Source organism: Dipodomys ordii, unplaced genomic scaffold (assembly GCF_000151885.1).
Source record: "Dipodomys ordii isolate 6190 unplaced genomic scaffold, Dord_2.0 Scaffold6, whole genome shotgun sequence".
NCBI classification, from domain to species: Eukaryota; Metazoa; Chordata; class Mammalia; order Rodentia; family Heteromyidae; genus Dipodomys; species Dipodomys ordii.
The window spans coordinates 8,925,833-8,953,101 of NW_012267222.1; the positions used below are offsets into that span (position 1 = coordinate 8,925,833).

Consider the following 27,269-nt stretch of genomic DNA (forward strand, 5'->3'; position numbering starts at 1 on the left):
GTAAGGAGTCTGGATCAGGGTGCTAGGGGCAAGTCACTGAGCTTGTTCTTCAAAGAACAGGCCTTTTCTTATCTGCATTGTTTTAATTCCATTTTAGTTGCAAACTCCAACACTGGCAGTGGCTCCCGCCGTGACTCCCTGACTGGCAGCAGTGACCTTTATAAGAGGACATCGAGCAGCTTGACCCCCATTGGACACAGTTTTTATAACGGCCTTAGCTTTTCCTCCTCTCCTGGACCCGTGGGCATGCCTCTCCCTAGTCAGGGACCAGGACATTCACAGACACCACCTCCTTCCCTCTCTTCACATGGATCCTCTTCAAGCTTAAACCTGGGTAAGAACCATTACTCTAACACCACCTTGCAAGTACTTTGCATAAGCAAAGGACAACAATCCCTTTATTCTTAGAGGTGTCCAGGGTGTTCTGTGCCTTCTGTCAATACCTCATGTTTTTCAGGCTGTACCTGTAGCTAGTGTAGTAGTTTGGAACTGCTTAGCACTTGGGTACACTTCCCATTTGTTCACCTGACGCTTTCGCATGAGCGTTCTGTGCTTGACTACTTACGGGAGTCTTTCACTGTAAATGCAGTGCAGGTTCATTGCAGTGAGGCTGGAGGGCCCAAATATGGAATGAATTTGTCCACCCACTGTCAACCCTGTAGTGCCTCCCCAGTTAGTATTTTACTTTACTTTTACATTTTTTTGTCTCACATATGCTGTTAATATCTTGCTTTTTTACATACAGCATTGTATTAATTTTTTTCTTACAGAATGCTTTAAATATTTGTAAGTACATTTTTAAACTACACAATAAGCTAGTGAGTAGATAGATTTTTCTCCATCATATATTTATATTGTTTTATGTACAAGACTTTCAACATGTTATTCTCTAGGTCCTAGGAAAATGAATGGGTGAATGGGATTCTAAGCATCAGCTTGCAAGAGTGGAAGAAAGTTAGGTTAGAGTTTTAGGGAGCAGATCTCTAAATTTTGTGAGATGTGGGCAATGACCATGGTTCTCACTTCCTTCCCCTACATGTTTATCAGCTTTGGATACCAGATTTGTTTTCTAGACAGGGAAAGCTGAATCTTAGAAATGCAGTAGATGGGATTGGAGGTGTGGCTCAGGTGGTAGAGGATCAACCAGTGAGCAGAAGCATCAGATATCAAGTTCAAGTCCCAGACTGGGGGCAGGGAAGGGAGATGTAGGCTGTGGACACATTTGATGAGCTAGTTGGGGTATTAAAGTGAGTAGGATGTTTTCATTTAGAAAGACAAAATGTAAACACTTCATAAAAATCAAGTAAAATCTAGAGTGTATATATAATAGAGTGTTTTGGGGACCTTTTGAGTTTGAAAGCAGTGATTTTGAAGGCCAAAGTATGTTTAAATGCACTAGCATTTATGTTCAAGTTCGAGTGTATTCTAAAGTATAGGAAAGTGTTGGGGACGTTCTTTGGTTAGTCGTCCACAGTGGACAAGAGGAGGATGGGCATGTTACACTGCAGAGCAGTGTCTTAATGCTAAATCAGGAGGGCACAGGTGAAAGTGTTAGGCTGATGGGTGGATAGAAGGGAGGAATGAACATTCATGGACCTAATTTTAACCTGTTAGCAATAGTGTTATCCTTACAGTGCAAATGGAAAGAATCTGAGTCCAGAATTTAAATATCTGTCCTAGGTTGTCTCATAGTTGTAACAGTTTTTACTCCAAAGTCTGAATTTCAGTGTATTACCCTCCTCACCCTATGTGCCCAGAATATCTCTTGAAACAGTGTATTATCACAGTGAGAAATACTGCCTTTTATTTTCTTTTTTAAACATTTGAGTTATGTCATTCAGTCGTGCTAAGTACTAATTGAACTGAATCTTTAAAGTTAGTTAGCTAGTTTATTTTTCAAGAGCCATTTTTTAGGTTTTGTGGGCCATATGGTTTGTCTAATGGAATTTCAACTGTAAATGGACTTGTGCATAGTTTCCTTTATTAAAACTTTGTTTATAAAAGTGGCAGACTGGATTTATCCTGTGGGCTATAGTTTCTTAAGTCTTCAACTAAATGCTGTGGCTCTTGGCATGTGACAGTGGCGCTAGAAATATTACTTATATGCATGATGCCTTTCCTCTTCCCAGTGTTTCAGTTATTAAATTATGCATTTCTTTCTGCTTCAAGTTTCCCTTGTTAAATAGGGAACAATTATTGTGTGCTATTTCTTGTTTTAGTGATTTACTGCCTATGCAGATTTGTGGCTAACCTTTTTCCTTTAACAAATTAACCCTGTTTTAAAGCAATGTGTTTCTGTGCATTTGCATTAGGCTTGCACTGTTGCAGGTATATGTAGCACACATGCTAGTCCGTAGGAGCTTTGCTTCAGCTCCAGCTGCTTCCTTGAGAAAAGTCTTCTTGTGTGATTTAGCTTTTCTCAGACAAAAGGTTGCAGTCCATACAAAGGTCTAAGGACACTTTGGTACAAAAAATTGATAGAGAGAGAATATAAACAAACACCTGCACCTACTTAAGCTTTTGTTGTTAATACAACTTTACTGCTGAGAGTTACTGGAATTTGATAACTGTGTTCTGTGTGTTGAAGATTCAGAATAACTCCACATGAAACTTAAGCTCAATTTGGCTTAATGAGTGAGTTCTCTACATAGCTCCTAAGAGTCTGACAACACAAACCAGCCTACCTGTCGTACAGGGGTGGGTCTTTTTCTACCATGTCATGATCCCATTCCTCCAGTGGGCAGACCTGTTAAAATACAGGCTTATGATTCGGTGAGCTGCTTAGCAAATTTCCATCCCTTACCCATCTGTCCCCTGTTGTTTACTTGGATGTCTCATGCTTGTAATCCTAGGCTGAGATTTGAGGATCACAGTTTGAAGCCAACCCCAGGCAGGAAAGTCTGTAAGACTCTTATCTCTAATTAACCACCAGAAAAGAAAAGCAGAAGTGGCACGGTGCTTCAAAGTGGTGGAGCACTAGCCTTGAGCAAAATAAGCTCAGAGACAATGGCCAGGCCCTGAGTTCAAGTCCCACGACCAACTACCCCACCCCCCAAAAAAGAAAGAAAAAGAAAAAAATCAGTGGATCTGGGTGTGTGGCCCACATGGTAGACCACTTGCCTAGCAAACACAGTCCTAGGTCCTGTGGTAACTGAACAGGCCCACTTCAGTGGGTTAAAAACTGCTGATTATTTAGAGCCCAGAAGGGGAGGAGAGAGGGCTACTGAGTCACATTTGAAATACTGTAAAACCGACCCACTTAAAAATGCTGTTCCAGGTATTTTAGTAACTATATGTTACAACAACTGTCATAAAACCTCTACATTAGAACATTTCCAGGAAGTGGAGGTATCGCTCATGAGGTAGAGTACCAGCTTTAAGCAAATGCCTATGCCTGAGTTCAAGCCCTGGTGCCAGCACCAGAACAAAACAAAACCTTTTCATCCTTTGAGTGAGATCCCTTCTGCCCATTTAGTTAATCCCATCCCCAGCCCCAGTCAACACCATCCGCTTACTGTCCCTGAATGTGGATTTTCAGGACGTTTTATATAAATTTCTCTTATGTTCTCTTATGTCTGTCCTTTTGCCCGGTGCATGTTCTTTTCCCTCAAGACCTCCTGCTTGCTAAGCAGGTCTTCTGTCATTGGAGCCTTGCTTCTATCCATTTTTTGCCTTGGCTTTTTTTCCCTTTATTTTTCTCTTTATTGTTTGTTTTGTAGAGTTTTTTTAAATTTTTTTTCAAATTCTTTATTGTGATTAAGTGGTTACATAATTTCCCAAATTTCACAGTATTGTGGGATAGTGATGCTTAGTTAAAGTCACAAACACATTCTAACCTCCATGGGGCAAATTGTCTATCGTGGTCTATAACATTGGAGTTCCATGAGCTTTGCAATACAGTTATTTCTTCCACATTGGGTGGTATGTACATTTCTTTTGTTTTGCATAGCATCATCAGCTGTTTCCTCTTTCCCACTTGTTCCCTCCCTCCCATCGCTGCCATTGAGTTGCTTAGTTCATTTTGATCAATGTCCAGTGCAGCTGATGGGTCCCACTGTTGTATGTTTTTCCCTGATTCCCTCTAGTTCTGTGTCGTCCTCCTGGTTTCCCTCCGGTGTGCACATATATATCATATATGTGATCAGCAGCATGGGGTTATTTAGTAGTGATTCGACCAGATGAGTGGAAGACCTTTGTTTCTTAAGTCGTGTTAATTTTGTCGTATCACCTTACATTTTGAAGTTAACATCACTTATCAGGGAGACCATGTACCATTTGTCTCTTTGTTCTTGTCTTACCTTGCTCAACATGATTTCTTCTAGTTCCATCCATTTCCCTGCAAATGCCATTATTTTGTCCTTTCTAATGGTTGCATAATATTCCATTCTGTATAGATGCCACAATTTTTGGATCCATTCATCTGTGGTGGGGCATCTGGGTTGTTTCCATATCCTGGCTATTGTGAACTGTGCTGCAATAAACATAGAGGTGCAAGTGTCCTTGTATACTGGTTCCTGTTGTTCAGGATAGATGCCTAGAAGTGGTATGCCTGGGTAAGGGAGGTCAATATTTAGCTTTCTGAGGACCCTCCAGACTGAGTTCCAAAGTGGTTGTACAGGTGTACATTCCCACCAGCAGTGTAGTATAGGGTTCCTCTTTCTCCACATCCCTTCCAGCATTTGTCGTTGGCTGAATTTAGGATGTGGGCCATTCTGACTGGGGTAAGGTGGTGTGCCTTGGCTTTTTTTTTTTTTGGGTCCGATCGTGGGGCCTGAACTCTGGGCCTGGGTGCTGTCCCTCAGCTCTTCAGCTCAAGGCTAGTGCTCTACCACTTGAGCCACAGCACCACTTCCGGCTTTTTGCTTTTTGCTTATGTGGTGCTGAGGAATTGAACCCAGGGCCTCGAGCATGCAAGGCAAGTGCTCTACCACCGAGCCACCTTCCCAGCCCTATGCCTTGGCTTTTGAAGTAGGATTTTGCTTTGTGCCTGGCCAGGCTGGACTGTTACCTTCCTGTTTGTGCTTCTCCATTTCATTTAGAGATGACAGACACTTGCTTTCCTAGGCCTAGTCACTGTGCTTCTGTTGTAGCTGGGATGGCAGGCTCTCTTAGTTGAGATGGCGTCTCTTAAACTTTTTTTTTTTTTTTTTTGGTCGGTTGTGGGGCTTGAACTCTGGGCCTGGGCGCTGTCCCTGCACTCTTCAGCTCAAGGTGAACGCTCTACAGCGCCACTTCAGGTTTTCTAGTGGTTTATTGGAGATAAGAGTCTCACAGACTTTCCTGCCCAGGCTGGCTTTGAACCGTGATCCTCAGATCCCAGCCTCCTGAGTAGCTAGGATTACAGGCGCCCGGCTCTCTTAAACTTTTATGCTCAGACTAGCTTCCAGTCATGTCTCCACTTCCTGATACCTAGAATAACAGGCTTGATCTTTTGTGCCCAGCTCCCTTTTCCTGTACTTGGAGATTCATACATCATATATCATATGTCAATAAATTGTTCCTTTTCCTTGTTGAATTGTATTCGACTTTATAGAAAAATCATTTTGCCTTTCTACTTAACAGCCAATAAGACATTTTGGGGCCATTACAAATAATGCTGTTGTGAACGTTTGCATGTAAGTCTTTTTGTGGCTATCTCTCTCTGTGTAGAGAGTGGAATTGCTTGAATGTAAATTTGGTTTATGTTACACATTTTTTGTGTTGTTCTTGAACTCAGGGCCTGGGCACTGTCCCTGAACATTTTTGCTCAAGGCTAGTGGCACTCAACTACTTGAGCCACACTTCTATTTCTGGCTTTTTGGTGGTTAATTGGAGAGTCTCACAGGCCTTCCTGCCTAGGCTGACTTTGAACTGCTATCCTCACATCTCAGCCTTCTGAGAGGTTAGGGTTACAGGTGTGAGCTGTGACTGGCTTATGTTAAACTTATCACTTGGGCCATATAGTCAGCCCTTTGCTGCTCTGATGGTTTAGTTTTGAGATAAGATCTTGTTTTTTGTTTTTGTCCCAGCTAGCCTGGATGTTGTTCCTCCCATGTACGCTTCTTGTCATAGCTGAGATGCAAATGCATACTACCATGTTCAGCATATTGGTTGCCATAGGGTCCGATCGTGCACCCCCCCAACCCCCTCCTACCCCCACTTGCCTTAGATCATGATTGCACAAATCACTTCCTCCCAAGTGGTCACTGAGCTTGGTGGTTCACTGGAGGTAGGAGACTCACAGACTTCCTGCCTGGACTAGATTCAAAATCTCAGCCTCCTGAGGATAATAGTGTGAGCTACCAACTCCTGGTGAAAGTCCTGTTTGCTTTTGGCTGCCTCCTATTTAAGTTGAGTCTCTGAATGTAACTTAACTTGAAAATCACATGAAAATTAGTATTTTTTGGCTACATTACTATCATGCACTAGAGATAGTTTGTTTTAATTTAGGACTACCTTGATGTGATGTTAATGAATTGAGGAGAGTTTAATTTTATTTTGATGGATGCTCTTTTCATTTTTCTGGTACACTAGGGGTTTGAACTCAAGGCCTCATGTGTACTTGCTGGCACTTCACCCCTTGAGCCATGCCTCTAGACCTGCTGTTTTGATCGTTAATTTGGAGATGGAGCTCATGGACTTTTCTACGGTTTTGCTTCTATAAATCTCAGCCTCCTTAGTAACTAGAGTTATAGGTATAGAGCCACTGGTGTCCACCTTATGAATTTTTCTAAGGTGGTAAGATTGATTAGTAATCAAGAACATTGAACAAAGCAAGTATATCAAAGACTAGATACCCACTGCCAGAAAATCCTTGTTGGAGATGTAACCCATTGGTGGAGTACTTCTCTAGTGTGTACAAGGCCCTGGAAAATAACCTAAGACAAACAAATGAGAAAAACAACTCTTCTGTTGAATTATGTAAACTGGAGCACATTAATTTAAATAACTCACTTAAATCCTTAAATTTCCTTGGGAAACTGCTACAAGACACAGCTTTATGTAGAAAATGGAAAAACAAGAGGCAGTTTACAAGTACTTACTGAGAGGCTAATATTTGCCAGGCATTTTTTCAGAAAAAAGCCAGAGTTTTAATTTTAAGGTATAATTTAGGCATTAATTTAATGTTTAAAGAAATACTAGTTGGTATACACAAAGTATGTCTGAATCAGCCAGGCTAATTTAGTACCTTGGAAATTTTCTCTTTTTTTCCCCCTTTTTTATTGTTATGAAAATACCGTACAGAGGAGTTACAATTACAGGGGCAAGATAATGAGTACATTTCTGGAAATTATCTTTCTTTGTTTAGAGATTTATGTATTTATTTTCTCAGTAATAAAAGCAGTGTATCTGTTAGGCCTGTGTATATGGCTCACATCTGGAACAATCCTAGGACTTGGAAGGCAGAGATCAGGAGGATGAAGTTTGAGACCAGCCTGGGCATAAATGTGAACCCTCCATCTGGATGTAGAAGCATGCTCATGTCTTATGTGGGAAGTGTAGGTAGGCAAATTGTTGCTGATAGTGACCCAGGCATACACACAAGACCTTCAAGAAATAGCAAAGGCAAAAAAGGCTAGTGGTGTGTGTTTGTCAAGTAGCAGAGTACCTAGCTAGCAAGTATAAGCCCCTCAAAAATACCCAGAAAGGCAGAAAACTGTGACTGATGTCGTGGAAAACAGCCAAAATTCAAAACTTTGGGGCAATTGTATAAACTTGTATTGTAGATGCATTACAGGCTCTTTCCCCTTTGGCCTTTTGTAATTCAGATTAGTATTACTTGGCCACAATGACCCAGCTACTGGTAGCTTAAATAGTGTCATCATCTTTTCATATAGCTGGAAGTGCAATTCTGTTCAGAATTGGTATGTTCCATCAGTCAGCATAGTCAACCATGACCCGGCTGCCTTCCAGTATATTTCCTGCTTTGATCAGTCATAGTTTTACTAGAAATTGTTTTCAGAACTGTTTTTGTGCCATTCCTTCTTTGGCATACTGTGTTCTCCTCTCAGCACCTGCTGCCCCTGCCTTACTATACCTCTCCACATTTGTCCTAAGAGTAGTGGTTTGTGAAATGAAGTGAAGGACAGACATGGTTGCTGTTTTCTTTCCAAATAAGTCTTTTTAGATAGAGGTATTATGTAATTTAATTGGGCACGTATGACTCACTCCTGTAATTCTAGGTATTCTGGAGGTTGAGATCTGAAGGATGAAGTTCAGAGCCAGTCTAGGCGAAAGTCCACTAAATCCCATTTCCAATTAGCCAGCAGAAATCAGGAATGGTAGAGCACAAACTGAGCAAGAACAAGACCCTAAGTTCCACCTGTTATCAGCAGACACACACACACACACACACACACAACACACACACACAACACACACACACACACACACACACACACACACGGAATTTGACAAGCCTAGCAGTGTTGTGGAGAACAAGAAAATTTGAAATATCTATGCCTGAAAATGACTGTTAAAGTAACTGCAGGGGCTCTGGCACTAAGGTCAAGGGCCTAATTCTCAAATTCTGGCCATGAGAATTATGGGTATTTCATCTTTACATGAATACTTTGTCTCTGAACTTATTAAACTTCCAACTATATAAGTGGGAATTTAAAATTCCCTTTTCAAAGTTCCATTGTGAACCAGGTGCTGGTGGCTCACACCTGTAATCCTAGCTACTCAAGAGTCTAAGATCTGAGGATCACAGTTCAAAGCCAGTCTTGGCAAAAGGCTATGAGACTCTTACCTTCCATTAACCATTGGAAAGGCAGAAGTGGAGCTGTGGCTCAAAGTGCTAATGCTGAGTAAAGGAGCCCAGGGGCCCTGAGTTCAAGCTCTGTGATGACCCCCCCTCAAAAAATCAATAAAAATGCCATCTGTGCTGGATGCTGGTGAGATTGGAACCCAGGGCCTCTCGCAGACACCACAGAGCTCACCCCAGCCCTGCTGGACTTGCTGAGAAGCTTTTGGTCATAGCTCTAGAATAGCCATATTTGTGGTGGAAACGTGTTGTTGCTACTGCAATTAAGAACTACCAATTTGTGATGAAGAATTTAATAACCAATGTTTTCACAGTTGTACCTCCTTTTATAGGAGCTTGCTGTTGGCCTTTGGGTGTCTTTGTGATATTTATACAGTTACGTGCAGTACTAGGGCTTGAACTCAGGCCCTGGTTCTCTCAGCATTTTCTACTTGAGGCTGATACTCTATCACTTGAACCACAGCTCCACTTCTAGGTTTTTGCTGGTTGGTTGGAGTTTCATCCGCTCTCCTGATCAGCCTCCTGAGTAGCCAGGGTTATAGGCGTGTACTACTGGCACCTGCTTGTCCTGTGATTTTTAAACTTCTACTTAGCACCAAAAGTATTCTTTCAGAGAGCTTTTCCAAAGATCCCTGTATGTAAATACTGGTCTGGATATACTGATTGAATGAACGTTACTTAAGAATGTTGGGCATGGGCTGGGAAGGTGGCTCAGTGGTAGAGCGCTTGCCTTGCATGCCTGAGGCCCTGGGTTCGATTCCTCAGCACCACATAAGCAAAGAGAAAAAAGCCGGAAGTGGCACTGTGGCTCAAGTGGTAGAGCGCTAGCCTTGAGCTGAAGAGCTGATGGACAGCGCCAAGGCCCAGAGTTCAGGCCCCACGACCGGACCCAAAAAAAAAAAAAAAAAAGAATGTTGGGCATCTCCACATAGTTGAAAGGACTGTAGCCTCTATATGTTGTGTGTTTCTCTGGGGCCTTCATGCTAGTGCTCAGCTGCTGGGTTCACACGGTGGGCATATTTTCCTTGCTTTATTTACTAAGAGCTGCACTGCTGCTGGCCTAGTCTTGCTAGTAGTCTACCATCAGAAGTCAAGGCATTCCTCTTCCTAGATGGGTAAGTTGGCCTGTAGAAATCATAGCAGCAACACAGTAGAATCTTAACACAAAATTGCTGGCTCCTGGGGTGTGGGGGATTTTCCCTTGAATGATGTTCTTTAAGAAGGGTCTTAAGTTCTCTTGTTCTGTAACCAACAGGAGGACTCACAAACGGCAGTGGAAGATACATCTCTGCTGCTCCTGGTGCCGAAGCCAAGTACCGAAGTGCGAGCAGTGCCTCCAGCCTCTTCAGCCCCAGCAGCACCCTTTTCTCTTCCTCTCGCTTGAGATACGGAATGTCTGATGTCATGCCCTCTGGCAGGAGCAGACTGTTGGAAGATTTTCGAAATAACCGGTACCCTAATTTACAACTGCGCGAGATTGCTGGACATATAATGGAATTTTCCCAAGACCAGCATGGTTCCAGGTGAGGACTTGGCTTTGGCACTTTAGATCACTGAAATGAGTGCCTTCAGTCCCGTGCTTTAGATAGCTACCATACTAAAACCATACCAAGTGTCCCTTTCATATTGCTCTCAGGTTTTTGTTTTTGTAGTTTTTTAGAGGGCTGTGGGTAAGAAGATCCCAGTTAAACATGTTTGGAAAACCTTTATTGGCCTGGGTCACATGCTTCAAGCAAACCTTTTACCTTTCTGTACTGTGTTTCTAGTTCACAAGAATTTCTAAACACTGCAGTTTAAGGAACAGAAACAGCATCAGGAAGACATGGACACATTTTTGCAGTGTTTGGAACTGGAGGTGTGGCTCAAATGGTAGAGCACTAGCCATGAGTAGAAAAGCTGAGTGAGAGGCCCTGAGTTCAAGCCCAGATACTGACTCTTTAAGAACAACCAAACAAAAGTCAAAATCGATTTTTTTTTCCCCTCAGTGAGACATCCACATATAAAAATTGGATCCTAAGTGTTTAGAAGTGAAACAAGTATGTCTTTGTTCCCATGCTGTAGAAATGAGACTAGCTTTCGTAGAAGATGGCTTCCCCCTTCCTGTTTGGCTGCTCTAGGGACTTAGAAGAGGGCGAGCCTAGTCTACAGTGAAGCACAGTCAGGCGGCCTCACTCACCCTTTCCCACAGGCTCCCATTTGTCTCTTTCTCTCAGACTTCAGTGAAGTCACTTCTAATAAGTCCTATCAGTTTGCTGCTGCACAAGGACTCTTCCTACTGGAATTCTACAGACCAAATTCAGAAATTGCAAGGCTTTCTCAATATAGTCACCTGCACTAAACAAAGCAGTTCTAGCTACTATTTCAGAAGATAATGAATACCACTTTTTAGGGATAGGAGTTAATATAGTAAGGACCATACAGGCAAAAGTCAAGTGTTTGATTAAGTGCATATGCGCCGTAATGAAATCTACTGAAATGTAAATGTACTTTTTAAAGTTCAGTTCAGGGAGAGGATAAATATGTACATGTGAGTGCATATTTCATTTGTGACTATGGGAGTTTAAACTAAGGTCAAGACTGAAGCTCGCTAAGCTGGTGTTATACCACTTGAGTCATGCTTTTAGCACAGCTTTTCACTGGTTACTTTTGAGGTCAGGTCAGGCTTACGGTCACAGCTGGGATCACAGACACATGCCACTACATGTCCACTTTCCTTCTGATGAGAAAGGGGATCTCATGGATTTGTTGGAACTGCAGGTCTGCCAATCTCAGCCTCCCAGCGTGTGGGATGACAGTCACGTGTCACTGCAACAGCTAATAAGAATGCATACTATGACACAAATGCAGAAGGTGACTTAGCTGCATTACCCCTTTACTTTGTACTTCAGATTCATTCAGCTGAAACTAGAGCGTGCCACAGCAGCTGAGCGCCAGCTTGTGTTCAACGAAATCCTCCAGGCTGCTTACCAACTTATGGTGGATGTATTTGGAAATTATGTCATCCAGAAGTTCTTTGAAGTAAGGCCTTCTTCTCTCTATCCTTTGACTAGAGAATTTCCTCAGCATGCATTTGTTTTCATAGAATTTTTAAAGATTAGTGATTCCAGTACAGTCTTGAAGAGCCTTTTAGATTTTTTTGTTTTTTCTTTTTTTCTCCAATTCATTAGCAGTAATCAGTGTATTTGATATGGGATAGATATTCAAGCAGATATTGCCAGGCTATTCTGGAAATGTGATTTGATAATTGTCTTTGTTTAGGGCCCAGCACTATTTCCACTTGTCAGAATAACTTCACTAACCATGTCACTTTTGGAGGAAATAATTTTGGGGGGTGGGGTGGGGGGGTACGGTCATGGGGCCTGAACTCTGGGCCTCAGCTCTTCAGCTCAAGGCTAGCGCTCTACCACTTGAGCCACAGCGCCACTTCTGGCTTTTTTCTTTTTTGCTTATGTGGTACTGAAGAATCGAACCCAGGGCCTCAGGCATGCAAGGCAAGCGCTCTACCACTGAGCCACCTTCCCAGCCCCTCTTCTCAACATTTTTATGAAAATAAATTCTTCACCCATAGTCTAAAAATCCAATCTCAAATGTAACCCTTTAGACTTTAGGACATCTCTGTATTGTCATTTTGGCCAGAAATGAAAACAGCTTCTGCTGGAGCAGCTTGGGTTGACAGTGGTATAAAGCTGGGGTTTGGAGCAAACTAGAGAGCAATCCTCCACCTGAGTGCCTTCCCTTAATGGAAAAGTTGGGAATGGACAGGCTGATAATTCATAAATTCTTCTCTAATTTCAGAATAACACTGCCCCCAATGAAAACAAAAAGCCAAGAATGAAAAAGCATTCTCTATAGCATTGTATAGGCTTTCTCTGATTTTACTAACTTTGCCATCCAAATTCTGTTATCTCTTAGAAATCATTCTTGGAGAATATAAAGCACTAATTCATAACACAGTGACCATGTGTGCTTCCCTTGAACTTGATAACTTTCATCCACAGAAAAGAGTTTGCCAGCCGGGCGCTGGTGGCTCACGCCTGTAATCCTAGCTACTCAGGAGGCTGAGATCTGAGGATCGCGGTTCAAAGCCAGCCCGGGCAGGAAAAACCGTGAGACTCCTATCTCCAATAAACCACCAGAAAACCGGAAGTGGCGCTGTAGCTCAAGTGGTAGAGCGCTCGCCTTGAGCTGAAGAGCTGAGGGACAGCGCCTAGGCCCAGAGTTCAAGCCCCACGACCGACAAAAAAAAAAAAGAAAAAAAGAAAAAAAAGAAAAGAGTTTGCCAAACTAGGTGCCAATATCTCACACCTGTGATCCTAGCTACTCAGGAAGCTGAGATCTGAGGATCATAATTCTAAGCCTTCCTGGGCAGGGAACTCCAATTAACCCCTAAAAAGCCAGAAGTGGAGCTGTAACTCACCTGATAGAACCTTAAGTATAAAAAACTGAGGGACGGGGTGGGGGGGGGCGCTGAGAAGGTGGCTCAGTGGTAGAACGCTTGCCTTGCATGCATGAGGCCCTGGGTTCGATTCCTCAGCCCCACATAAACAGAAAAAAAAAGTCGGAAGTGGTGCTATGGCTCACGTGGTAGCGCGTTAGCCTTGAGCTGAAGAGCTGAGGGAGAGTGCCCAGGCCCAGAGTTCAGACCCCACGACTAGACCCCAAAAACAAAAAAAAAAAAAAACTGAGGGACAGCACTGAGGTCCCAAGTTCAAATCTTAAACCTGAACCCAAAAGAATAAAAAGGAGCTTTTCAACCCATGGGACTCAGATACTCCAGTGGCTATGAATTTGTTGCAAAATCTGCTTTGTGAGCTCAAAGGGTTTCCCACACATTACTCATTTTAGTTTACATGTATTCTCCTGGTTAATAGAGTATAGACCCATTATAAACTAGTGGCTTTGTTTAGCAAATCTGGCAGTGTTGGCTATCTGGGTGGCTGTTTTTTTTTTTTTTTTTTTTTTAAGATTGAAAAGGGTTCCTCAGTCAGAGGCTGGAAAGTAACAACGGTTCCTTAGTTAATCATAGGTAACAGGGCTAAAAGAGAGTATGCCAACTGTTGATGCGGAATAATGAATACTTTGCTCTCTCTGATTTCTTCCCTTCTACCTAAGTAATGGTGTTCACCCACACATTATATCTAGTTTGGCAGCCATGAACAGAAGCTGGCTTTGGCAGAACGGATTCGAGGCCATGTCCTATCACTGGCACTGCAGATGTATGGCTGCCGAGTTATCCAGAAAGCTCTTGAATTTATCCCCTCAGACCAGCAGGTAATTGTAAGTTTCCCCTTTCACTTTTCTCTTGGTGTTCGATGTCTTTCCGTGGTACGTGCAGTGAAGCCTGTGGGCCCGTCAGTCTGTACAGTGTGACGTGTGTGCATGGCAAGCATGATTGCACAATTGATTTTGTACATGTTTAGTGGGTCGTGTCTTAGGTTAAAACCAGTCATTTCCACACTCTTCTCATTGACTAGAGCTTACCTTTTGGTTCTATAAGTGAGTCTTTGTATTTCCTGATAATCAAAGCAATTAAAATTTTAGCTTGTCATTTTCTTCGACCTATACTGAGAATTTCGGCAAACCAGAAGCTATCTATTCTGTCTTTCATTTCTGTTATTTTTACCATTTTGTTCCTGCAGTCACTGAACACTCATTCACTGAACAGCTTCCGCCTCACACACGTCTGCTGTCAGGCCCTGGAGGCTCAGAGACAACACAGCCCCACAGTCTGGAGGGACAAACAGTGGAAAACACTGCTGCTGCACACAGGCCCTGTCCCATGTCTCCAAGGGAAGGCTCTGTGCAGCACAAGGCTAAGAGGAGTTAGGTGAGGGCGGGCAGGAGTCTGATCAGTTAGTTAGCAGCTGTGAATGGGGAGCTGACAAGAACCGCCTAGAGGTTTTGCCTGGAAGGTTCCCCGCAGGGCTCTGACCCAGGGCTCCTCATGGGCAAGAATGGCCCACTGAAGCCGTGTGAGGGAGGGCTTCTGACCTGAGTCCCCGGCCTTTGGGCTCCTCAGTGGAGGGTCGCCACTGTCTGGCAGTGATGACTCACTTGCCCTCACTGAGAACAAAGTTGGGTGATGAGAACCTTTGTTATGGACTCGAGTTCTGAGCCAGACAAGACCCTGCCACCTCTGGTGCAGAGCCACCCACCCGGCAGCCAGTGGGCTGGCGATGGCAGTTGCAGGCTGGGGGATCCTGAGCCCCTTGGGTTAGTTTCTCAGACAGGCGTGGAGCTGCCCTGGAGGCCGGGGCAGGGTTTAGGGTACAGCAGAATAGGCATTTGTTCATTCATTTCAGGGATTCACTGCTAGAGATAAACCTTTGGAAGGAGAGTGCCCTCTGTAAACATAAGCAGCATAGGATATGTCTCTATGTCTGGTTGATGCCTATGTTTTTAATATATATTTTTTATTGTAAAGATACTGTACAGAGGGGTTACAGTTATATGAGTAATGAGTATATTTCCTGTTGAGCATTGTTACCCCCGCCGATGTTTTTTAAACCTCTATGAAATAGTTTCCAAGGTAGACATCTTTTTTGGGTATTAGTTACTGTGTAGTAAGTTTTACTATTTGTTAACACACAGAAGACCTTCAGTTCTCAGGTGTTTCCATGCTGTGGCATTGCCACAGATGTGCATGTGCTTTGATGCTTCGTTAGGAGAGTGTAGACTATCACAGTGTTTGCTGTCTGTGATTATGGCGTTATTTCCTTTCCTTGTCTCCAATAGAACGAGATGGTTCGGGAACTAGACGGCCATGTCCTCAAGTGTGTGAAAGATCAGAATGGCAACCATGTGGTCCAGAAGTGCATTGAATGTGTGCAGCCCCAGTCCTTGCAGTTTATCATTGATGCATTTAAGGGGCAGGTAAGTGACATAGGAACCAAGTAAGGAAAATGGTGGCGGGCATCCCCCTTGGGAGCAGCGCCATATGTGCCACGTGCTTTCCAGGCTCCAGGTCTTTATGGACAAGTGCCAGGGACCTGCTCTGTGCCAGCCTCCGCTCGTGCATTCATCTGCTTGTGTGGGAATCAGGTTCAGATGCAATCTCACGTGTGAAGAATCATTTTTCCTTGGTTAGTTATTAGCCTGGTACTTTAAAAAGTTTTTATTGCTTCTTAAATTCAGGTCATTTTCAGTAATTTGCAATTCATGTGTGAAGACATATTTAAAATCACAAGGTAGTCTTTGTGTAAAATCGTTTGGAGAGAATTGATATACGTTGGTTTGAATTGAATTAAGTATGAAACTGCCAGAAATAACTCCTAATTCCTCCTCCTCATTTGTATGTGGAAAGTGTGTTTTTAGCACCACTGTCTGATATTAGGATAAGATCTTCAAAATACACACTAAAAAGTGAAAAACTATACCAGGAAATGGGAGGAGATTGGGTATGTACGTGCACACATACATGCCAGTCCTAGAGCTTGAACTTGGAGCCTGAGCCCTGTCCCTGAGCTAACGCTCTACCACGTGAGCCACAATTCTACTTACAGCTTTTTTGGTGGTTAATTGTTGATAAGAGCCTCTTGGGCTTTCATGACTGGGCTGGCTTTGAACTATGACCCTTAGACCTCAGCCTTCTGAGTAGTTAGGATTGTAGACAGGTGTGAGCCACTGGCAGCTGGCAGGTTTTTGTATTATTGTAAAGGTGACATACAGAGGGTCCGTAAAGTTGGTTTTTGAAGCAGGGTCTCACTGTGTATCCCAAGGTGGTTGCAAACTGGCAATTCTCCTACCTGGACCTCCAGAACAGTTGGAGTAAAGAATGTGTCACCACACCTGGCATTGTCATTCTAGATTACAAATTTGAGATTTATTGCCTTCTAGCTATGCAGAACAGAAAAAGTATTTATTCCAGTATTACAGGATTCAACTAGGGATAATTAGAAAACTCCCAATAAAGGAAGTGGGGGTTAAACATACTGTTACTGAGGTTTGAACTGAGTTTGAACTCAAGCCTTTCAGCTTGCCAGGCAGGCACTTAAGCTGAGCCATCAGCCCTTAGCTTCCATTGTTTTCTGAATGGAGCCTCTTCTGAATAGCTCCTATGTTGCTGAGATGGCTGGTGCCTCCCACCACACCAGCTCTTGGTTGAGACAGGATCCCAGGACTGTTTGCTCAGGTTGGCCTCACTGCAGTCTTCGGCATCTCCACCTCCTGAGTAGCTAGGATTATAGACATGAGTCACTCTACCCTGTTCCTTTTTCTGTCTTTAGCCCTATTGATGGGAAGATCCATTGATTGACATTCTCTATCCTTTACTAAGTATGTTTTTCATGGTGGTCACTAATTATTTGCTACTTCCTCGCTTTTGGAAATTCCTATATATAAATAATGAAATGGGTCTATTAACACACAGTAGTTACATACCTCTTATTCCAAGAGAACTTAAATGCCACTGAATTCATTTGTGAAGATCAATGGGTTAGTATTTATAAAAGTTATCACAATATTGAAAATAGTGGGTGTCATTTGGGTTTTCTTCTTTGTATTTGTCTCCTGCAGGTATTTGCTTTGTCCACACATCCTTATGGCTGCCGTGTGATTCAGAGAATCCTGGAGCACTGTCTCCCTGACCAGACCCTTCCTATCCTAGAGGAGCTTCACCAGCACACGGAGCAGCTTGTGCAGGTAGTGGGGCTGCCACAGAGCCGCAGCACCCGTGGGCCCCTGTGGGCCCGGCTGGTGTGTTCTGTCAGCATAGGTATCTGCTCTGGAAGATGGTATTGTGTCTTAGATGCCCGCTGAATCTTTGGGCATGTTTGCCTAGCAGCCTGGTCTGTGTGTCGTGAATATTTGCAGTGAATAGGGCCCCAGTCCTGGAGTCAGGAGGTTGGCTTCAGCACTGCCTCCACACACACACAGTCACTTGAAGAACACTGTAATCCCACGTGTGTCCTCATTGCTGAATGAACTATGTGCATTAGTCGATTTCTCCTTTCTGTGCTTGTGCTACTGATCAAATAATTAGATGTGCCTATGTTGTTAAACATAAATCTTCACAGTTTTCCCCACAGATAGAACTCTCTCCTCCTCCCCTCCAAAATGATTTTGGTTATAGTTATTTACAAAGAACTCATCAAGAACTTGTGGGCATAAATCCATAGAGAGAACTATTCCATTATCTAACAACAGTGTGTTCCTGTTTCATAAAAATAGGGAAAATAGTTATTACCTATTCATTTAACTAAGTCTTGAATGCTCATTGGTATCCAATAAGCTGTCATGGTGCTACAAGAAATATAGGTGTTAATTAGAAATAAGGACAGGGCTGGGGATGTGTTGCAGTGGTAGAGAGCTTGCCTAGCATGCATGAAGCCCTGAGTTCGATCCTCAGTACCACATAAACAGTAAAAGTTGGAAGTGACACTGTAGCTCAGGTTGGTAGAGTGCTAGCTCCAAGCAAAAAATGCTTGGGGACAGTGACCAGAACCTGAGTTCAAGCCCCAGGACTGGCAAAAAAAAAGAAGGACATAGGTAACACACCTGGTATTTACATACATTTTCACCCTGATTTCTGCTCCTCAAACAGGATCAGTATGGAAATTATGTAATCCAACACGTACTGGAGCATGGTCGCCCTGAAGATAAAAGCAAAATTGTAGCAGAGATCCGAGGCAATGTGCTTGTATTGAGTCAGCACAAATTTGCAAGGTATGTGCTTTGAGTTAGGTGGACTGTTTTCCAGAAGAGAAGATGAAGTACTATTTGGGCTATATAAAGAGGGACTGAATGTTTGTTCTGTTTCCTTCTTAGTTTTTTGTTATTATTTTCATAGTATACATAGCTTTAAAAGTCAAAATAGTTCTACAAAGTATGAGTCCTCAGAAATCCTTAGGTGGATGTCTCATTTCCTTAGCATCTTGTAATACGTGTCAGTCCACTGCATGTTGAAATAACTTGATTATTGTTTGGAATTAAGAGATATTCATCACTTCCTGTAGGCCTGGTTTCTTCCCAGGCTCACTGCTAGTGACTTCCAGCTTGTCACAGGCACGCTAGGGCAGAGGCTTTTCCAGGGGTACTGGGGTGGTTGTTCTAAGTCCATTGTTTGTCCTGTTGCCCTACAGCAGAGTATTTTCTGGTTTCAGGATATTTTCATTCTTGGTCTTTTGAATAGATTGCAAGGTAGTAGGGCTGTACGCATATACATACACACCTTGGGGAGAGCAGTATTGGAGTTTGAACTCAGGTCCTTGAGCCTGCTAAGCAGGTGCTTTACCACTTAAATCACATCTCTCTAGCCTCTTTTGCTTTTATTATTTTTCATATAGGGTCCTGCGTTTTGCCTGGATCTGGACCACAGTCCTCCTATATATTTATGCTCCCTGCATAGCTGGGATGACACTCACCTTTTTTTATTGGTTGAGATGAGGCCCTTATAAGCTTTTTTGTAAGCTTTTTAGCCTGGGCTTAGCCTCAGACCTCAGTCTTCTCCATCTCTGCCTGAGTAGCTAGTACTATAAGCAAGAGGCAGCTAACTTCATGTTCACTTGTTTTTTAAGGGGTGTGGGGGGATCGTGGGGCCTGAACTCTGGGCCTGGGCGCTGTCCCTCATCTCTTCAGCTCAAGGCTACTGCTCTACCACGTGAACCACAGCGCCACTTCCAACTTTTTCTGCTTATGTGGTGCTGAGGAATTGAACCCACGGCCTCATGAATGCAAGGCTAGCACTCTACCACTGAGCTACCTTCCCAGCCCCTTAATGTTCACTTTTAATTTGTGAACTCTTATCGGATAGTAGCATGCAAAATAGAGAAAGTAGATGCGCCCAGATGTGGTGATGTAGTATATAAGGAGGAATGTGTAACAGAGCCATTCACTGGTACAGTATGTTGCCCTGGAGGGGAGCTACTTTATAATAATTAGAAATTTTGAAAACATGGCTGAATAGCTATCTTGCCATCTTGTTTTAGCTAGACATATACTCTGAAACGCCTTTTTTTTTTTTTTTTTTTTTGCTGGTCCTGGGGCTTGAACTCTGGGCCTGGGTGCTGTCCCTCAGCTCTTCAGTTCAATGCTAGCGCTCTACCACTTGAGCCACAGCGCCACTTCCGGCTTTTGTTTTTTCTGCTTATGTGGTGCTGAGGAATCGAGCCCGAACCCAGGGCCTCATGCATGCTAGGCAAGCGCTCTACCACTGAGCCACCTTCCCAGCCCCTGATGCTCCTTTCCTTTTTTCCTTTCCTTTCCTTTCCTTTCCTTTCCTTTCCTTTCCTTTCCTTTCCTTTCCTTTCCTTTCCTTTCCATCAGTTATGAGGCTTTAACTCAGGACTTGGGCACTGTCCACTAAGCTCTTTTTGCTCAAGGCTAGTGCTCTACCACTTTGAGCAACAGTGCCACTTCTAGTTTTCTGATGGTTAACTGGAGATAAGAGTCTTGTGGTCTTTTCTGCCCATGCTAGCTGTAAATCTCAATTCTCAGATCTCGGCCTCCTGAGTAACTAGGATCATAAGCGTGAGCCACCGACACCTGTCTTAAAGCTCCTTTTCTCCTTGAGGACCCAGAGCCTCTGTGCCTCTCACCCCATCTCTGCCAGACAGTAGGCTTGCGGCCGACGGCCCATATGCAGAGACTGTGAGGTGTTCCTTGACACAACAAAGCCAAAATGCAAATCAACCAGCAGTGAGTGATCACTCTTAGTAAGTAGCCATTACTGTGGCTACCTAGAACTTGGATTCTAGTAAAACTGTGCCTTAATGAACTCACACTCCTTTTTCCTTCCGAAGAGGAGATGTTTGTGGAGTGGTTAGCAGTGCTGACAGACATTACGGTCCTTCCTGTGCTTACCCTCTCCAGACGCAGCATGCAGTGGTCTGACAAAAGCACTGGGGTCTCAGCCGGGGATTCCCTCCGCCCCTCCCTCCCTCAGCCTAGGAACTCATGCTCCGCATTGGCTCTGCATGGCCGCAGGGAGCCTTGTTCCTGCTTCATGAGCTCACAGGAAGAAAGGCATAGTAATAGCTAACTCGCTGCTGTGGCCAGTCGCCTCCCCAGGGAGACCTGATCTCTGACTGGAATTATCGGTGGGCACCAGGGACGAAGGGGTCCCTCACTGAGTGCTAGAGTGCTCCTGAGGGCGGGGCAGAGGCTGAGCCTTGTCCCCACGCTTTGTCATTCCAGCAATGTCGTGGAGAAGTGTGTTACGCATGCGTCACGTACGGAGCGTGCTGTGCTCATCGATGAGGTGTGCACCATGAACGACGGTCCCCACAGTGCCTTATACACCATGATGAAGGACCAGTATGCCAACTACGTGGTCCAGAAGATGATCGATGTGGCAGAGCCTGGCCAGCGGAAGATTGTCATGCATAAGGTAGGCTGGGCTGGGCAGAATTTCAGTCAGAGAAGGTGGGCCAGGCCTGGGTTTGCTTCTAGACTACAAAGGATGGTAGACATAGCCCTGCTTTTTGAACAGTAGTCCGGTAGTCACTGGACTACCTCCCATCCTGGGTCCTTTTGGGTCACAAACCCCTCACTTAGGTGTTGCCACCCCGTCAGCAACTCACAGGGTCAGTCTTGGTTTTATGTTTTGTTCCTGTTTTGAGACAACTGTGTAGCCCAAGTTGGCCTCCCAAGTGCTGGATTACAGGTGTATGCATCACGGTTATGCTATCACATTTGCCTATGTGTGTCTTGTGCCCAGAACTTACCCTCCATTCCCCATCCCTCCGCTGTACTGGGGCTTGAAGTCAGGACTTTGCATTTGTTTGATTTGTTTGTTTGGCTAAAACTCACTCCACCACTGCGCCTCTAGCTCAGGTTTTTTTGTTTTGTTTGTTTGTTTGTTTGTTTGTTTGTTTTTATTTTTAATTTTATTATTTATAAAGAGGTAGCTGAGGGGCTGGGAAGGTGGCTCAGTGGTAGAGCCACATGCCTTGCATGCCAGAGGCCCTGGGTTTGAGTCTTCAGCACTACATAAGAAAAAAGAAAAAAGCCAGAAGTGGTGCTGTGGCTCAAGTGGTAGAGCGCTAGCCTTGAGCTGAAGAGCTGAGGGACAGCGCCCAGGCCCAGAGTTCAGGCCCCATGACCGGACCCAAAAAAACAAACAAAAACAAAACAAAAAAAGAGGTAGCTGAGTAAGAACAGCACCACACATGTGGTATTCAGGTAAGGGGTAGGTTTATTCATTGTTCTGGCTGGCACCAGGCCATCTTGGTCCTCCGCACGGTGGGGAAAGAGCTGGGAAAGAGAGAGAGCTGGGAAAGAGAAAAGAGCTAGAAAAGAGAGCATCTGGGAAAGAGGTGGGAAAGAGCAAGCTAGGAAAGAGAAGAGAGCTGGCAAAGAGCAGGAAAGAGCTTTTTTTTTTTTTTTTTTGTTTTGGAGATGGGAGTTGCAGACTTCAAACTGCACTGTTCCAGTTTGGACCCTCAGCTTACAATTTTTTTAAGTGTGTGTGTGGGAGGGGTAGTACTGGAGTTTGGACTCAGGGCCTTGCGCTCTTGCTTAGTCTTTTTGCTCAAGACTATTGCTCTGCTGCTTGAACCACACCTACAGTTTTGCTGGGTAAGAATCCCATGGATTTGTCTGCTCAGGCTGGCTTCAAATCAGAATACTTAGATCTCAGCCTCCTGAGGAACTGGGGTTATAGGTGTTAGCAACTGACATTCAGCCAGTTGACAGTTTCATGAGCTATTTCTCTGATTGGGCTTTAAGAGATAAATCTACGCTCCCAGCAAGTCAGCCTGTCTATTGTCACATTCACCACACACGTCTGCTGTCAGACCCTGGAGGCTCAGAGACAACACAGCCCCACAGTCTGGAGGGACAAGCAGTGGAAAACACTGCTGCTGCACACAGGCCCTGTCCCATGTCTCCAAGGGAAGGCTTTGTGCAGCACAAGGCTAAGAGGAGTTAGGTGAGGGCGGGCAGGAGTCTGATCAGTTAGTTAGCAGCTGTGAACGGGGAGCTGACAGGAACCACCTAGAGGTTTTGCCTGGAAGGTTCCCCGCAGGGCTCTGACCCAGGGCTCCTCATGGGCAAGAATGGCCCACTGAAGCCGTGTGAGGGAGGGCTTCTGACCTGAGTCCCCGGCCTTTGGGCTCCTCAGTGGAGGGTCGCCACTGTCTGGCAGTGATGACTCACTTGCCCTCACTGAGAACAAAGTTGGGTGATGAGAACCTTTGTTATGGACTCGAGTTCTGAGCCAGACAAGACCCTGCCACCTCTGGTGCAGAGCCACCCACCCCGCAGCCAGTGGGCTGGTGATGGCAGTTGCAGGCTGGGGGATCCTGAGCCCCTTGGGTTAGTTTTGAGGCCGGGGCAGAATGGTCTGATATTTGTTCAGCAAGAGTGTGTGCTCTGTAGCAAGCACTCCCTGAGCAGGGTTCTGTTGGTCATCCTCACCCCCAACCACTGGGGGCAGGAAGTGATGGGTGTGCAGGAATGTGGGTATGGAGACTGCAAGGGCGGGGGGGGGGGTCACATGAACCTCCCCTGGAAAGGGAAGGAGAGCAGAGGGCAGGACTGTGGTGGCCTCACACCCGTGTGGGGAGCAGGCCTGGTAACTTGGTGGAGGAGACTGCTCGCCGGAGGAGAGAAGCAGCCATGGAAGAGTGCCTCGCGGCTGGCGATGGCCTGGGATGGAGCACAAGAGTTAGGAGTGGAAAGGGAAAGGGGAGTTTTCAGAATCCTGGTTTTTTCACTTTAGAACATTAGGAGAGTAGAGCGTAGGATGACAGCAGTGTGTATATGCGTGCGTGCGTGTGTTCAGGAGAACTGACTCCACTCGCCAGCCAGCCAGCCGGCCTCGGGCTGGAGGTGAGGCGTGGAGGTGCGCTCGGTTTCTAGGAGAGCCACCACACACAGAGGGGTCGCTAGCCCCAACTCCTCACCGCAGGGTTTCTGCGTACTCGGCCTTTGCTCTCCCAAAGGAAGTTTGGCGTTGTGGCGGGGAACAGGCTCATAAGCCATGATCCTCTGTGGTCCATGTAGAAAGACCAATGGCTGAGCATGTAGCCCACAGGAGGGGCGGCTGGCACTGGGTGGGGGCACAGGAATGTATCCAGGGAGTGGGAGGAATGCTGGTGGAGGGCAGCCAGAGCCCAGGCCAGCGAGAGCAAGAGGGACACATGCCACACAGCATGTCGCTAGACGATGGTGAGAGAGGCCAGACTGGGTTCACACGCCTGTGCCGCCCTTACTAACCATTTGCCCTTGACTAAGGGGCCGCCACTCTGCAGCCTGCTTTCTGCAGGGTTTTGGGTTTTTTTGGTTGTTGTTGTTGGCCTCACTGTGATTCATACTGACAGTCCTGTTTAAAGAAGAATCACAGTTCGTTCAAGGCCAGCCAATGAAGAAACCCTTAGCCTGGTACCCTGGCTCACACCTGTAAACTCAGCTACTTAGGAGTTCAAAACCACCCCAGGCAAGAAAAGTCTGAGAAACTCTTTATCTCCAATGAATCATGAAAACCAGAAGTGGAGTTGTGGCTCAAATGATAAAGTGCTAGCTTTAAGCAAAAGAGCTCTGGGACAGTACTCAGCTCCTGACTTCGAGCCCCTGTACCTGCACACACAAAAAAATTGAGACCCTCTGAGTGCACGTGACTTACATCTGTAATGCTAACCACTCTGGAGGCTGAGATCTGAGGATCGAGGTTCAAAACCTGCTGTAAAGCCGGGCGCTGGTGGCTCACGCCTGTAATCCTAGCTACTCAGGAGGCTGAGATCTGAGGATCGCGGTTCAAAGCCAGCCCGGGCAGGAGCGACTGTGAGACTCCTATCTCCAATAAACCACCAGAAAACCAGAAGTGGCGCTGTAGCTCAAGTGGTAGAGCGCTCGCCTTGAGCTGAAGAGCTGAGGGTCAGCACCCAGGCCCAGAGTTCAAGCCCCATGACTGACAAAAAAAAAAAAAACCCTGCTGTAAGACTCTCATCTACAATTAACCACCAACAGACTGGAAGTAGTGCTGTCTTTGAGTGCTAACCTTGAGCAAAAAAGTTCAGAGACAGCTCCCTGGACTTAAGTTCAAGCCCCATGTCCACCCCCCAAAAAAACCAAACAATAACAATGAGACCCTAGCTAAACTAATGACCAAAAGCCAGGATAAAGGTGTGGTTCAAGCAGTAGAGTGCCAGCCTAGCAAGCATAAGGCCCTGAGTTCAAACTCTAGTACCCGCAGAGGGAGGGGTGGCTCCTAATACAGCATGTTTTTCCTGTCACTTGTAGCTTTTTGTGACCCACTGGGAACTAGAGCTATAGAACTGGGGCTTAGCTGAGGGGTCAGGGTAGCGGCTTGTCTCCCCCTCTCCTTTACTCCCCCCTCCCCCATCTCCTTTCCTCTTCCCTCCCTAGAGAGAGCTCAGGGGCTTGGCTGACTGGTGAACGCTTCCTCTGGCCCGCCCATCTCTCCTGGGCTGGTGACAGCTTGTGTGTCTTTGCTCCACAGATCCGGCCCCACATCGCCACTCTACGCAAGTACACTTACGGCAAGCACATCTTGGCCAAGCTGGAGAAGTACTACATGAAGAATGGTGTGGACTTGGGGCCCATCTGTGGTCCCCCGAATGGTATTATCTGAGCAGTGCAGCCCATTCCCGAGCCCGCTGACCTCGCTGATCCCCGGCAGATCCAACCAGCAGCCGCAAGGGTCCTGAGGCCGGCGTCTCGGGCCAGTGGTTGCTGCAGGGTTGTGCCCTCCCAGAAACGAATCAACTCCGCAGGTGGAAAGCCTTTGTAAATTTAATTTTATTACACATAACATGTACTAATTATTTTTTTTAATTGACTAATTACCCTGCTGTTTTACTGGTGTATAGGATACTTGTACATAGGTGACCAATGTACATGGGAGGCCACATATTTTGTTCAATGTTGTATCTATATTCCATGTGAAGAAACTTTCAGGGTGGTTGGTTTAACAAAAAAAAAAAAAAGTTTTAAAAAAAGGTTTTTAACTCATTTGCCTCATGGGCAAGTTTTGCAAATAGCTCTTTCCCATCTCCTCATTTTAGTAAAAAACAAAAACAAACAAAAAAAAAATCTGGGAAGTTTGAATTTTAGTTAAATGGCCATAAAGTGGCATTTAACAATTTAACACTTTATAAAAAAAATCGATATATATATATATATATATACATACATACATATATATGTATATATAATGAAAACGTTTCAGAGTTGCTAAAGCCTCCATTTATGACATTGTTGATGAAAATTGCCAGCAACTGCTCTGCTGGAGACTGCGCTGGGCCGATGGCCGTAACCGGCCACTGGGGAGGAGCCGGCCCGGGGACGCCGAGGCCGAGGCCGAGGCCGGGGCCGGCCCGGGCCGGGCGCATTGTTTACTGCCTACTGGATTTTTTTCTGTTAACATGGAAAGGCAAAATCTGATTCTTTTAGCATGAGAAAAAAAATCCAACTCTGCTTTTGGTCTTGCTTCTATAAATACATAGTGTATACTTGGTGTAGACTTTGCATATATACAAATTTGTAGTATTTTCTTGTTTTGATGTCTAATCTGTATCTATAATGTACCCTAGTAGTCGAACATACTTTTGATTGTACAATTGTACATTTGTATACCTGTAATGTAAATGTGGAGAAGTTTGAATCAACATAAGCCCGTTTTTTGGTAAGAACAGAGAATTAGCCAGCCCTGTGCATTCAGTGTATATTCTCACCTTTTATGGTCGTAGCATATAGTGTTGTATATTGTAAATTGTAATTTCAACCAGAAGTAAATTTTTTTCTTTTGAAGGAATAAATGTTCTTTATACAGCCTAGTTAATGTTTAAGAAGATAAACCTAGCTTGGTTTTATTTGTCGGCTAGTGAGGCGGTAGCAAGATCCTTTCTAAATATTATTCAGGATGACTCAGTTCACACTATCGTGGGTTTTTGTTTTTGTTTGTTTGTTTCTTTTTTACCCTACAAAAGTAATGTTTTGCTTATTTTGTGACAGTCAAAAGGACGTGCAAAAGTTGAGCCCTGCCCACCCAGCCTTCCTACAATCAGAGCCCTCCACCCACCCACCCGCCCACCTGTAAAGTGTCAACTGCCCTTTCTTTTTGTACAGAAGATGAACTGTATTTTGCATTTTGTCTACTTGTAAGTGAATGTAACATACTGTCAATTTTCTTCGTTTGAATATAGAATTGTAACACTACGCGGTGTACATTTCCAGAGCCTTGTGTATATTTCCAATGAACTTTTTTGCAAGCACACTTGTAACCATATGTGTATAATTAACAAACCTGTGTATGCTTATGCCTGGGCACCTATTTTTTGTAACTCTTGTGTAGATTGTCTCTAAACAACGTGTGATCTTTATTTTGAAAAATACAGAACTTTGGAATCTGAGTTTGCGCTTTATTTTAATCTCCCCTTTCCCTGTGCCTCTTTCTGCTTACTGGGTGAGGGGATGGACAGGTAGAGTATAAGTAAAGGGCAGCAGTGTCAAGACGATGGCTCTTTAGCTTCATGGGACACGATGTTGGTTTTGGCCTGCCCAAGGGCTTTCAAAATAAAGACTGTCTGCACGAGGCTCAGGCTCTACCTTGGGTTGGGTCTCT

General features: G+C 44.7%; 1 protein-coding gene across 7 annotated transcripts in view; it reads left to right on the forward strand.

Moving 5' to 3' along the window:
* Pum1 (pumilio RNA-binding family member 1) overlaps positions 1–27,057 on the forward strand; it is a 92,949-nt gene extending 65,892 nt beyond the window's left edge. For 4 of the 7 annotated variants that reach the window (XM_013034339.1, XM_013034364.1, XM_013034348.1 and 1 more), the window contains 10 exons: positions 98–334; positions 10,002–10,269; positions 11,635–11,764; positions 13,889–14,023; positions 15,482–15,619; positions 17,261–17,386; positions 18,288–18,409; positions 20,879–21,071; positions 25,146–25,419; positions 26,660–27,057. In XM_013034339.1, the coding sequence (XP_012889793.1) occupies positions 98–334; positions 10,002–10,269; positions 11,635–11,764; positions 13,889–14,023; positions 15,482–15,619; positions 17,261–17,386; positions 18,288–18,409; positions 20,879–21,071; positions 25,146–25,277 (1,481 nt within the window). In that variant the 3' untranslated portion in view covers positions 25,278–25,419; positions 26,660–27,057. The remainder of the gene's footprint in view (positions 1–97; positions 335–10,001; positions 10,270–11,634; positions 11,765–13,888; positions 14,024–15,481; positions 15,620–17,260; positions 17,387–18,287; positions 18,410–20,878; positions 21,072–25,145; positions 25,420–26,659) is intronic. The other 3 variants (XM_013034357.1, XM_013034372.1, XM_013034381.1) reach the window with 3 other exon arrangements.
* The last annotated feature ends 212 nt before the right edge of the window (positions 27,058–27,269 follow it).